This window comes from Carex rostrata, chromosome 29 (assembly GCF_964058835.1).
Source record: "Carex rostrata chromosome 29, lpCarRost1.2, whole genome shotgun sequence".
Classification (NCBI taxonomy): Eukaryota; Viridiplantae; Streptophyta; class Magnoliopsida; order Poales; family Cyperaceae; genus Carex; species Carex rostrata.
Window position 1 is genome coordinate 631,574 of NC_135946.1, and position 14,095 is coordinate 645,668.

A 14,095-nucleotide genomic window follows, 5' to 3' on the forward strand; every position below is an offset into this window, starting at 1 on the left:
GTTCGGTTCAGCCATACAAATTGAAATTTAATTCAGTTTAAACCAGTGTTGTTAAAACCGGATTAGACTGGCGGTAAAAAAAAAAAAACGGACCCGATTACCTTTTCAGTTTGACTCTTTAGAATTAGATAGACAGCTTATGTTACTGAACCGGTGAGAACCGATTTAATCGACCGGTTTCCCATGAAAACCGTGGACCGTGCAACAAATATACCTGGTTTTTTTTTACACGGAACAAGTGGGTGACTCTACATATGCTCTGCTTATTAGATTTTGAGTACTGAAAATGAGAGATTAGAGGGCCAAAAGAACAACACAGAGTCTATTATTTATTGGATTGAACAATTACAATGCTCTCAAAGTGTTTGATGAAATGTCTGAATCAAAACTAATCGAGTAATATTACATTACATCAATGCATGTTTAATGTTTTATATAGCGTACTTGCTGCATCAGATCTCGCTCTGTATCTTGCGTTAATTCAGTTTTAGCTCTGTATTTTTAAATTTTATTTTCAATATCAAAATTTAAGGTTTAAATTGTAAGAAGTTTAAAGAAGGAAAAAGACGTGGCCCCCTTGCCACTTGGCGTTGTGCATGGTAACTAAACTCCAACAACTCCGCTGTTTATTTTTCCCTTGAAACCTATAAATACTCCGCCCCATCATTGATCAATCCGGTAAATGAAAAAGAAAAATAGAGAGAAAACTAAAATAGAAAAATAAAAGTATATTTTGGATCTGTTTAATTAGAGTTTTGGTTCTATATTTGAGAGTGATTCTGAACAGTCGATTACAATCCAAATTGAATTCTCAAAATGTCTCGCTATCAGGTAACCGGATTTCTCTATAATCCGTATTTTTGTTTTAATTTGATTCATTATAAAAATTGTATTTTGATGTTAAATTACAAGTATAATTAATGGGATATTGGGTCTACGAATCTGAAACATGTTTCTAGATTAATGTGGTATCTAAAAACCTAGACCCCTAAAATATGCGTAGTTAATCTAGTATATTTTGTGTGGATTATTTCAGTTCAATTTGTCCAGTTGTTAATAAACCAGTTATAGAGAAGCATGTCATTAAATAATTTCCTAAATTTTGTAGTTCATTTTATTTTATGTTTATTTTTGTTTGCGATGTAGATTTATAGTGCTTAATTTGTAAACACCAAATTTATTGTGATAAAGGTTAAATATTTTGTATAATACTGATGTTTGTTTCGCAGTTCATCATTATACCAACATGAAATTTAATCATACTACTAAACTTTACTTAAAGCTAGGCACATTATGGCCAAACAAAAGCAATGTCAATACGCTTTTCACTACATATTAAGTAGTACTTACAATTTTTCAGAAACAAGTTAAAATGCACCTTAATCTTCAATTCATCAACTACAAAAATTACCAATGGAGCATTTTCATTAGCTTTACTAGACTAAGTCTAATCACAAAAAAGAGCAAGGCACTAACATTAGAGGTTCATGTTAAAGATATAATCTATAGGCCTAAATGCAACAATAGCAACAAAAATATGACCTCTAGTAACTAGCAATAAGAAACTAATATCTATATATGGTGCTTTGAGAAATTAGTGGAGCCTCCTTCGGCACTCAGCTGCACCACAGTGACAGGCCAACTTTATGACCTCGCCATCAGGCATCACTACACTATCCATTGCATAACCGTAATCATATGTCAACTCCTGCATACAATAAAATATGAACTAATTAGGACTCAGGAGATCAGTAAATTATTATTTCTTTTAAAAAAAAAACTGGAGACAACCATCACAATTTCTTAAAAACTGCCCTAAAACCTGATTCAGCTTAGTACAAGGGTTTTTGTAATGTCTCAGCTAACAAGAAGAGCATCCTTGCTGCATCTCAACTCATTAAGTATCATACCAGTATCCTTAACTATTCACATGGACCAAGCTAATATCAGGACCAACCTATAAAAATTCAATCACCTCGGGTCAGATTGGCCTGGATTCTGATTGGACGATTTGGGTTTAAACAAAAAATTTGAGTTACTTTAGAGGATACTGACTCAAAACTAAACAAACATCCATGCCCAACCAAATAAACATAAACAAACAGCCACCACTGTTATCCGTATCAGTATCCTTAACAATTCACATGGACCAAGCTAATATCAGGACCAACCTATAAAAATTCATATCACCTCAGGTCAGATTGGCATGGATTCTGATCGGACAATTTGGGTTTAAACTCAAAATTTGAGTTATTACAGAGGATACTGACTCAAACTATACAAAAATCCATGCCCAAATAAACATAAACAAACAGCCACCACTGTTATCCGTACCAGTATCCTTAACAATTCACATGGACCAAGCTAATATCAGGACCAACCTATATAAATTCATATCACCTCGGGTCAGATTGGCATGGATTCTGATCGGATGATTTGGGTTTAAACTCAAAATTTGAATTATTACAGAGGATACTGACTCAAACTATACAAAAATCCATGTTCAAATAAACATAAACAAACAGCAACCACTGTTACAGCTTACTTGCTCACCCCCACTTATCAACCAAAACTTAACAATAAGCATGCAACAAATGCATAGACTGTATCTAGAAACACAATCAGTTCAAAGTCCAAACAATAGAGATCTAGAAATGAACACAAAGGTGCAGATTATATCTGGAGTGAGGCTATGGTGCTATGCATAGCGCATAATGGTCCGTACTATGGATCAAGATAAAAAAAAGTAGTGATTTTCTACCTATCTAAAAAAATAGTACAAAAATTCTAAAAAATATATATAAAATTCAATCTGAAAGTACATATTCATATGGAGATCATGTTGAAAAGTTCACATTGACTATTTGAACTTTGAAAACAAAAATATTGATCCATAATACAGACCAATCTGCGCTATGCATAGTATAATAGCCTCACACATCTGTTCATACAAAGTCAAAAAAAGAAAAGCCAACAAAATTTTGGAGAGGCCCTTATTTACAAGGGGTTTCAAAGATACTAATTTTTTCTATTAAGCCACAAATTCTAGGTAAATCCATAAACTCTATCGATTTCATGATTATTTAGAATATTGAAATCCCAAGCTGTCCTATGACTCAAATGTCAGAATATACCTTTTAACGAGCCAAACCAAAATAACAAAAAAAATCCAATTTTTTCCTACTATTAAATAGAATATAAATTTGATTTTGAAGTCAAGAAAAGATATATCAAAATAAACTTTTTATATGTAGCAGAAAGGAATAAAATTTTATTTCTATGACATAAAAATGCAATACAGGGCTAAAAAATGGTATACCAACAGTAGCAGTTGGTTAGCATTGCATTTTTGGGCCTAAAAGATTGTAAAAGAAGAGAGAGAAAGAGAAATAATGAGACCTGAAGGGGCGGAATGGTGTCGGCAGCGAAGAGCATGACCTTGGCAAGCTTGATGTCATGGTGAGAACTCAAGACGCACTGCACAAAGAGATTTGGTGCACAGCTGTGGTTTATGAAGCGGGCCACATTTCCCTCCCTCTCTGCATCAATGCAGTACTCTACTGGCGATTCTGACTCGCTGTTTTGGTCCACTGAGGGAACCTCCCCTGCTCTTTGCTGTTTATTTTTGAAACCACCAATGAATGAAACAGTAATAGTTAATGACATGACATGTATCAACCAAAACTCAATTGCTTGTCCGTAGACACAGAATAATAGTGGCTACAATGCTTATTGAGGGAGGCTATGGTACTATGCATAGCGCAGATTGATGCGTACTACGGATCAATATATTTGTTTTAATAGTTCAAATAGTCAATCTGAACCGTTCAACATGATTTTCATATAAATATCTATTTGGAGACTAAATTTTACATTTTTTTAAATACGTAGAAAATCACTATTTTTTAATGGTTGACAAATCACTAATTCTAAAAAAATAGTAATTTTTTTTTAAATGTAAAATTTGATCTACAAGTACATTTTATGTTGAATGGTTCAAATCGATTGTTTAGACTTTGAAAACGGAGATATTGTTTCATGTTACAAACCAATATGCGCTATGCATATTATCATAGTCTCACTAATGTTTATTTACCAACAAAAGAAAAGAAAATAAGCTAATAAAAACATCACCCAATGCTATTGAAGGCTACTGCTTTAGGTACCAGATTTTTCTACAGTTGATTGACAAATACTTGATTATGTTTTTATCGCTTATCAGCCTAAATGCAGTTCACAATAGGCATACTATTTTTTAGAAGCATATTCTTTGGGGTACCGCACGGTACAATGAGCTCCCAACCAAGCACAAAAAATTTCAGCACCTATCTGCTTTAAGATCCGTGATAGATTAAAAAAGAACTATGCAGATCTCATTTTACACAGGAAGTACCACACTTGATCTGAAAACAGGTTCCACTATAATCCAAATAGGCACCGAATAGGCATTACCTTCCAAGTTTACATGCAGTAACCAGAATTAGAAATTTGCAAACTAGCCACCGAGCTCACAAGATATTGACAGTACTGTTTTTTTTTTCATGAACAGTGTGGTAAACTTCTATTTTTTCCAGTCAAGGCGATAAAAAGAAAGAAAGAAAATAAGATGTACCTCTCTCCCATCTAGCCCCTTCATGGTCTGTAGACAATCGATGTCAAAAATGTACTTGTTTTCAAAATGATTGCAGTCAAGTTCGTCAGAACGCTTTAGAATGCCGGTGTATTCACACACCGGTGCACCAGCTGGAATCGTGTCCCATGACCTAACAGCCCATCCCTTTGTCGGAGTTTTGAACACCTATCGCAAAAGAATTTCATATTTTGGTGAGTTTTATTTCATATATTTGAGTGAGGCTATGGTAATATGCATATTACACAACAGCCTGTGCTATGGACTCATACCTCTGTTTTCAAAGTTAAAAAGTTTGATCCAAACTGTTCAACACCTATTCCAAAATCTCAAGTGTTTTAGATTTTTTTACTATTTTTTTTAGATAGGTAAAAAATCACTTGATTTGAGAATTATGGACCATCCAAAACAGCAATTTTCTACCTATCTAAAAAAATAGTAAAATTCTTTTAAAAAAAATATAAAAATTTGGTCTAGAATTACATTCTGATATGAAGAATATGCTTAACAGTTCGGATTGACTAATTAAACTTAAAAATAAAGATATGGATCCATAGCACAGGTCAACCTATAATATGCATATTACAATAGCCTCACTCTTTTTATTTTATGAAAAAGACTGAAGCTGTGGTTTGCTTTTAATACCCAAATCAAGTCAAGATTACAAACCTCAAGACGATATCTCATATCTTTCTGGGATGTACGGTTTATACAGTCAGGTCCACATTGGCATCCGGCTCCACACTCGTACACAATTGATTTCGCCTCCACCAGCCTATGTGTGATAAAAGAAATTAAAAAATAAGATAGCCTCAAAATTCAATTCTAAAAATCATTGCTTACTTGAGAAGAAATCAATTTAGTATTTTATTTATATGTAGACTTTTCCAGCAATTTATGCAATAAATAAAAACAATAAAACAAAGTACAATATATGTAAGGTCCAAAGTGCTAATTCAAGACTGGTACCAAAGAAAAGAAGTACACGTAGACTGATCTGGAACAGTACCTACCAAACAGTATACTATTTTTCTTTGACAAGCTAACTAAAATGCCAAATGGACTACAACTTGACCAACTATTTTTCAAATACCTTGTGTATGTGATCTGGCTACAGTATAATCTAATATAATTTGACAAATCATACATCTCCTAAACATTTCAAAAGAAAATGAACTTATTACCTTCCACCATCCATCCTAACATAGGCGAAGTCAGTTCCATTCAATTTAGCACAAGGGCAGTCGAGTGAACTTGCGCAATCTCCATGGCATTTGCAACCCGCTTCATTTTTTGGAATTTTAATTTCTGACGGGATGCGGAGTTTCTTTATATACTCGAAACCTGCACATTGGTATAACAGAAATAATTTCATCTTTCCATCCATCTTAACCTCATTAATGCACGAAATCTGAACAAATTAAAAAAAATTATAGATTACTTGCCTGATGGTGCACATGGTGGATCATCAACGGTATTTGTTGCAGGAATAGGAATTGTCTCCTGACCATTACTGATGTCTTTAATAACCAAACTGATTGAACACGACAAGGGGCAAAAAGGGAAATGTTAATGTAAAATAAATTATGTGCAAGTACTAGTTTATGTTAATGCTGCATCTACATGTTTTCTATTTTCTTTGACCATACTGACTGAACAGGACAAAAGGGGCAAAAAAGGGACTGTTAAATGTAAAATAAATGATGTGCAAGAACTAGTTTATGTTAGAGCTGCATCTACACATTTTCTATTTTCTTTGCCCGTCTTTGATTTAGTGGACAATTAATTGACTAAATCAATATCTAAAGTTATGAAAAATGAAACTATACCCTCGCAGATCAGCCGTGGACTGGGGAACATCTTCACGTATAAATCGAACCTAGTGTAAAAAAAACCAAGTATATATCAAACAGAGAACCAATTATCAATATGCCTTTTGTGAAACTTAGAGCATTTTTGGATTAGTTAGGATCAGATATGCATCTCAAAACAAAAAAAATAAAAACTTGAGAAATAACAGGTACAAGAACCTGAGAGGTGGTCAGTTGCTTCTGTCCTTCAAGCCGCTTAAGTTTGTATTTGTAGACAATGAACTTCTGAAGCCCTTTCTCAGGCCAATAATCAGTAACCTACACAATAGAGAATGAAAGATGTCAAGCTACAACATATTGTTGGCAAAAACACAGACAGAGAAAGAGAGACATTCTAAATTCAAACCATGTAGAGTCCATCATAGGTATAGATCTTCCCAGTGTAGCTATTAAGTGCTTTGTGTCCCCGTATAACCCGCACTGGCACTTTATTGTCAATGCTATTCTGCAAATTCAATTTACAATCAGCACCAAGTTAAAAGAATTAAAAAATAAAATAAAGTTATATGAACAACTAAAAAAATTCTGTGAAGAATTAAATGAATTATATGAAGAACTTAAAAATTTAAGTAAATACAAACCTTGAGCGCCAAGTTGCCACGCTCTAACTTCTGGTCACTGATTTGCTTCTTGTTTCCAAGTAAATCATGACCACCTTGCCCAGTATAGGTGATTGTATCAGCGTTATCAAGGTCATCTTCGTACTGCCCTGACAAAACTATACAACTGGCCAACGGGAAGGTATATTCCCCATACTGCTCACAATTAAAAAAAAAAAATCTCAAATACGTTTTGCATAGGTGAAAAAGAAGAATGGATGGTTCAAATAGTGTGTATTGTTTTGGTTACTTAAATATCCCTTAAAAACAACTATGTAGATCTTATTGAAGTATGATATTTGGTTCTAAATAGGGTACAGTACCATCTAGTGGCAGAGGGGTCATTTAAAAGTTAGCATTTTAATATAATATAATATAGTGGACAATAAAAACATGATATCGGGATGTTTTGTAAAATCATATTTTTTTCCTCTAAAGCCCACATTATTACTAATGTCTCAGCATTAGAATTGAAAAATATTAATTCTATTACACTATATTACATAATTTGTTAAAGTAATGTAAACAATATATAATCAAACAGTAGAAATGCAAGTGTGTTGAGTAATATATAATTGTTTAGCAGCAAGGTTCCAAAATGTGATATACTACAGAATGGCACACTATATCGTGATATTTAAAAACTTGATAGGTTGAGATTATTCATATCTTTATATGAACAAGTACTAATGAAAATGTGTTGTTAATAACTTTTATAATAGGCTCTCTAATAAATAATTTCTAAATCAAAAGAATAGAGGTTTTTTTAAATTGAAGCAAAGTTGAAGACAATTGACAGAAAATTCATTTGCAAACACAAAATGGCCCAATTGCTAGGTTAAATAATTCAGAACTGCAAAGAGAAAACTACTAAATTCACAAATTCAAAAAGAATAGTTACCACATGCTTGTACTCTTTGCCCATATAGTCAATCCCGTTAAGCCAGTGGCTGTGGAGGCCCACCACTACCATCTCAGCTCTGGAGAAAAATTGGTCCCCCACTTCAATACCTAAAGCATATAATACAAATACAATTGTTACAAACTGAAAAGACATAATGTAATTTATGCAGTGTGAGTTGTTTGCATTTTTTTTAGAAACCATAAATAAAAAATAAAAAAATTTACCAAACCAATTTCATTGATTTGGTTTTTAGAAAAAACTTAAGTACTGAGATGGTGTCCCGGCACCAAAGGTTTTTTTTTTGTTGTTGTGCCGAACAGCCAATTCGGCACCACCATATTTCACATATTTTCAATCAAGGCGGTGTGACTTTGGTGTAATGCCTCTGTGTCAAATAGGCAATTCGTCTCAGTTTCATTTTTAACTCTGATTCAGCACAGACTTCGCATCATCACTACTCTGAATCAGTCAATTTTCCAATTGTATATATTATCTTTAGTTCTCTACCTGGTGGTAATATTTAATTTGTCAAATCCAAAACAGAAGGACATGGCAAAACTGAATCTGTAGCTTAGTTTATATATTATCTTTACTAATTTGGAGCCGAACAGCCTATTCGGCACAGAACTGTGAAATATGGTGGTGTGTTCGGCAAAGCAAAAAAAAAAAAAAACCTTTGGTGCCGAGATGTCATCTTGGTACTTACGGTTTTCGTAAAAAACAAACCAATCAAGTTAGTTTGGTAAAATTATTTTTTTTATTTATGGTTTCTAAAAAAAATCCGAGTTGTTTTCGTCAACAAGAATCAAGTTTTGATTCAATTAAATCTATTTAGTTTTATTTACTGGCAAACCCAAAATTGACTTGAATGATATGTGCTTGACCATTCTCATTTCTAGCACAAAGCATGTAAAGATTCTAAAGCTCATATAAATCATTTTAAGGCCCCTCACTGGCACAAAAGGCCAGTGTTTTAAAATGCGGTTTTGTTCATGCATGCGGAAGGCCACTGCATACCACATATGCGGATTTTCATGCGGATTTATATATGCGAATTTTAAAATAAAAATTCACGTATATATATATATATATATATATATATATATTCATATTCATATATTTGAATTTATTTTTACATAATAACATAACTAACAATAATTTTTTGATTTTTTTAATATAAATTTTAATTAAAATACAATCAAATTATCAAAACCGCATGGGAAGACTGCATGGCCACATATTTCAATCCGCATGGCCGCATATTCGGACCGCATGGCCGCATTTTTAATCCGCATGATCACATATTCGGACCGCATATGCGGCCGCATGAAAAAACCGCATGGGCATTCTGAGGCTGCCGACCGCATACGTATATGCGGCCCATGCGGCCGCATTTTAAAACACTGCAAAAGGCACACCCTTATCTGACCAGAATTCAATTAATGCAATACAAAATAGAAATTTTGCTTGGTTTACTAGACTAGATTTTGATCAGACCTGGAGTTAGATTCAATAATGATTCTAGTCAATAAAGAGCAAAAACGTACCTGGTATATGGCCCAATCTTTTTACAGGGTTTAGAACCGTCATTTCCTCCTGCATCTATTGACAAAAGAACTACAATCACTTTTCACAGCACATTGCAATAAAGAATTCACATCCAATGGTTTGACAAAAAACTAAGCTAGAAGCAAAGTGTACTGTGAACAGAAAAAATTAAGTTAGAAATCTTCTTTTGTAAATTTATTCTGGTGTCACCTTAGTAATAGCTTTCAAATCAGGTCGCTTCGATGGTCTCTTTACATCCTCCTCTTCTTCCTCAACCTTATCATCCCCTTCTTCCTCCTTAGCCTTCTCATCCTTTTCTTCCTCCTTAGCCTTTTCATCCTCTTCTTTCTTCTTAGCCTTTTAGAGAAAAGAAAACAACAAAGGCCAATTATTTAAAAAAGGTAAAGACAGCATATATACACTGTTATACATCACATTACCTGCATTTTCTTTATGTTAAAATTGAACATAAATACAAGTTTTTACCGTGGATTTTTTCTTTTTTTCTTTGGCATCATCAATTTCTTTTTTTCTTTGCTCCTCCTAAAAACCAACAAACAATGATAACATGCATAAGAAAAGAGCAATTTGAAGATACTATTATATCACCTCCACTTTCTTTATGTTAAAATTGAACATAAATATAAGCTTTTTACCTTAATTTTTCTCTTTTTTTCTATGTCAGCCTCAATTTCTTGAGCTCTTCTTTGCTCCGCCTAAAAACCAACAAACAATAATAACATTTATAAGAAAATAGATATTTCAGGATACTTTATAAAGTACGATAAAAAACTTGGTGGTACTTGAAAATACAATAAAATAGAAAATACTGTACATAAATCAAAATAAAAGACAAATAATAACCTGTACGAAATAAAGATAATGACTGGTGAATGCACGAAGAGTCTCCTTAACCCTAGTTTTCGAGCTCTTCACAGCTACCGGTAACGGGTCGAGGTTACCATTACCCTCTGCCACCTCTGCCAGCTCTTCCGTAATCATCCCTTCTAGAATGGGGTTCCTAACCAATCTTGGTTTCTTTTTTGGAGGCCCAATTTTCCTTGTTGGAGCACTTTTCTTCACCTTTTTTTCATTGACTGGCCGTCCCTTCTTTTTAGGACTCTTCTTGGGAATTATCTTCAGAGAAGGTTTCTCTTTCTTAGGACGGCCCCGTTTTTTCAGAGAAGTAATTTGTTCAGTTATTGGTATTATATCACTGTATGACGGCTTCTCTCTGCTAGTGAGCCGCGAACTCCTACGCAGCTCACTGTTGAGCAGAGGTGAAACCTCAAGGGTCGCCATCTGCAAATAATAACAGTATAATTAGGGCTGCTAACGAGCCGAGTTAGCTCGACTTATGGATAACTCGAATTCAACTCGGAAGATAGTGAGTCAAGTTGACTCGAGTTGAGAATATTGAGCCGAGCTGGCTCACTGACTCGAATTCAACTCGCGAGTAACTCGAGTTGCCTCGTGACTCATGAGTCAACTTGTTTAAGGTGTTGAAATGTTGAAGACTTAAACTAATGATTGTTGTTATGTAATAATATGAGAAGTAAATATTGAATTAACAAACGAGTTTGGTAAATATTGAATACAATGAAATGATCAAATGAAATGAGTTAGGTCAACATGGGTCAGTCAAATCTAGTCGGGAAAATGAAATGGGCCAAAAGTTACGGAGGAAATCATTAATCAAACGAGTCACGAGTTGTACCGAGCAAATTTAGTCCATCTCGAACTCAACTCGAGTCAGAGTAACTCGAATTTTAAATGAACGAGTTGTTAGTGAGTTCGTTACCGAGCTAAGTTCGAGTAGATCACGAGTGGCGAGCTTTTTATACAGCCCTAAGTGTAATTGAGATGAAAAGTAAGAGAAGAAGAGGTAAAAAAGTAGCAGGGGTGGTAATAAACATAACTTTTAGGGGGTTAAAAGATATTAATTAACTTTACCCTCCAATTAGCTAACCAACTAATAAAAAATTAATTGAGAAATTTTCTTTCATTCCCTTTGTCCCCTTCTATTCACTCTCCGTCCAAACAATGAAAATTTATAGCAGAGATGTCGTATTTCAAAAATTCACCAAAATTAAAAAAATAAAATAAAATATTTGACACTCTCTATTATCCCTTTCATCCTAAATTAACTCTAGAAAACTTTTGACATTTTCTTTTAATACCAGAATTTCCTCATCAGGCAAACAACAGAACAAGAGATTTGCTCCTAAAGCAGTCAAATATAGTCAATCCAGCTCACTCTGTTAACTCTTATGCAAATAACACCAACGAAATTAAAATTTACTTATTATAACCTTATTGCAAAAGTACCTTTTTAAGAGAAATAGCAAGCAACTGACAGTCTGACAGTTCAAAAAATTGAAGAAAAAAAAACATAAAAAACGAATTTGTTCTTTTAGAAGGGGTGTACTGAGAAAAAAACGCCCAAAATAGATTTTTCAAAGTATTTGAATCTAATAACTGAGGATAAATCATTTATTAGTTCAAAAAAAGAGGAAAAACGAAAAATCTACCATCACATTGAAAAGAAAATAGTTTACAAGTATAAAAAAGTTCACAAGAAAGTTCACAAGAACTAACTACAATACAATAGCGCAATGTAAACAACAAATGAAGAAAATATACTAGATTATTACCTTGAAGCAACGTTCGACGACGAGAAGCACTAGTGGAAACCTGTTCGAAAGAAAATCCCGAAATTGTTAACAAAAGAGGAAAAAAAACTAACAACAACTAAGGAAAACAGCGCAATCTAAACGAGAAAGGAAGAAAAATCGCGAGATTTGGTAGCCGAGGTTACCTTGAAGGGATGATCGACGACGAGAGAGCACGGCGGGTGGTTTTAGGAGAGAACAAAATGGGGGAAAACTAAAAGGCGGGCTGAGGGAGAAAGAGGGACGACAGAATTTCAATGGCTAACTTGAAAAGGCAAGAGCTCCGAGTGCGAATCCTCTCAGGTATCTCATATTTTGAGTGACCGACGTGTCCGGTTTCTATTCGGTTATAGCGCAGGGGCCAGTGTAATTTGAGCTTTGAGAGTTGTGCATAACGTATTGAACGGTTGTGATGTTTCGTAAAGTCATGCAGAATATGGGGTATCTCAGAGGATACGAATTCAGAGGCGGAGTGTAAAAGAGTAAGGTCAAGTGAAGAGCTGAAGAGTGCGTATCCTCTGAGATATCTCATATTTTGCGTTACTGACGTGTCCGGTGCCTATTCGGGGGTGACGTGGGGGCCAGTATTATTTGAGCTTTGAGATTCGCACAGAACGTATTTCCACGGTTAAGATTTTCCAAAAAATCACGCAAAATATGAGATATCTCAGAGGATGCGAATTCAGAGCGGAATTGGCGGACTATGCGTGAAATTTTGAATTCTATATCCACTCCAGTAACCGACCACCATCTCAGAATTTGTAACCGTTTAATTTAATTGAGATTCGTGCTTGGTTGGATCTGGAGTCAGATGAATGACTGAGATTAATCTATTCGGACTATGATACCTGACAGGATGTGGCCGCATGTCTATAGGGTAGCCCCTTCCACTACTGCCCCACTTTTAATTGTCTGGATGAACCAGGTTTATGAAGACCTGGTACACGAATAACATTCGTATCATCGGATGGGAATATGGGTAGGAATGGCAAAAAAGTCCAATTGGTCCGACGGCCCGGTCTTATCCGTCCGGCTCGCTCTTTACTCAGTATGTCCGACACTGTGATGGGACAGGTCGGACTTGGACTTATGCCAAAGTCCACAGGCAGCCCATGAGCCTTTATGTTAAAAAAAAAAAAAAATCAGGCTAGCCGCCTTTATTTGTTGTTAAATTATAAATTATTTTGTTGCTCCAATAGCAAAATCACATTGTTATTTGTTATTAAACTATGAATTATTTTTTTCCATTAGAAAAATCACATTATGAATTGTTTTCTTTCTTGTACGGTTCATTTGATATGGTTGAATATGGATGGGCCAGCGGGTATGGGTGGGCCAGGTAGACTCATGGGTTGGGACATGTAAGGACGGGCAGGTATGGGCTTGGGAAAAAGGCCCATGGGCGGGCCGGGCATAGATTTTCAAGCCCATCAGATTAGACCAGGCAAGTGGACAATCAGTTTTTAACGAATAAGCCGGACATGAACTTAGTAAAATACCTGTGAGCTCGGCCCATTGTCATCCCTAAATATGGGATCAATTGTCAATGTCAACAATTAAATTAATAATTCTACGATTTTTTTTTAAATTAATTCAGATTTAAATTTAAAGAAAAAATTCATATGTATATTATTAGGAGGGATCCACTTACCACATTTGAAAGTTACAACATCTTATTATAACTTAGTTTTGTAATTTTTAAAGTCCAAATAGTCGATCCAAACCACTCGACATGTAATTTGTACTAACATGTGTTTGAATATCAAATTTTATATTTTTTTTAATTTTTTTTTACTATTTATTGAGTATTTTATAAAACTGCTACTTTTAGATAATTCTGGACCACTGAAAAACAACAGTTTTATAAAATA

The 14,095-nt window shown here is 34.4% G+C and overlaps 1 protein-coding gene across 1 annotated transcript; it reads right to left on the reverse strand.

The window, feature by feature from the left end:
- Window positions 1-1,409: 1,409 nt before the first annotated feature.
- Window positions 1,410-12,474, reverse strand: SUVH4 (histone-lysine N-methyltransferase, H3 lysine-9 specific SUVH4-like protein). Its single transcript, XM_078295059.1, has 18 exons — window positions 12,371-12,474; window positions 12,207-12,246; window positions 10,417-10,854; window positions 10,209-10,268; window positions 10,039-10,095; window positions 9,763-9,909; window positions 9,552-9,606; window positions 8,002-8,111; window positions 7,083-7,256; window positions 6,848-6,946; window positions 6,661-6,759; window positions 6,460-6,509; window positions 6,076-6,164; window positions 5,815-5,974; window positions 5,300-5,405; window positions 4,613-4,798; window positions 3,400-3,615; window positions 1,410-1,708 (listed from the first exon to the last, which is right to left on the reverse strand). The coding sequence occupies exons 3-18, from the start codon at window positions 10,852-10,854 to the stop codon at window positions 1,595-1,597; spliced, it is 2,160 nt and encodes a 719-aa protein (XP_078151185.1). The 5' UTR covers window positions 12,207-12,246; window positions 12,371-12,474; the 3' UTR covers window positions 1,410-1,594.
- Between the last annotated feature and the right edge of the window lie 1,621 nt (window positions 12,475-14,095).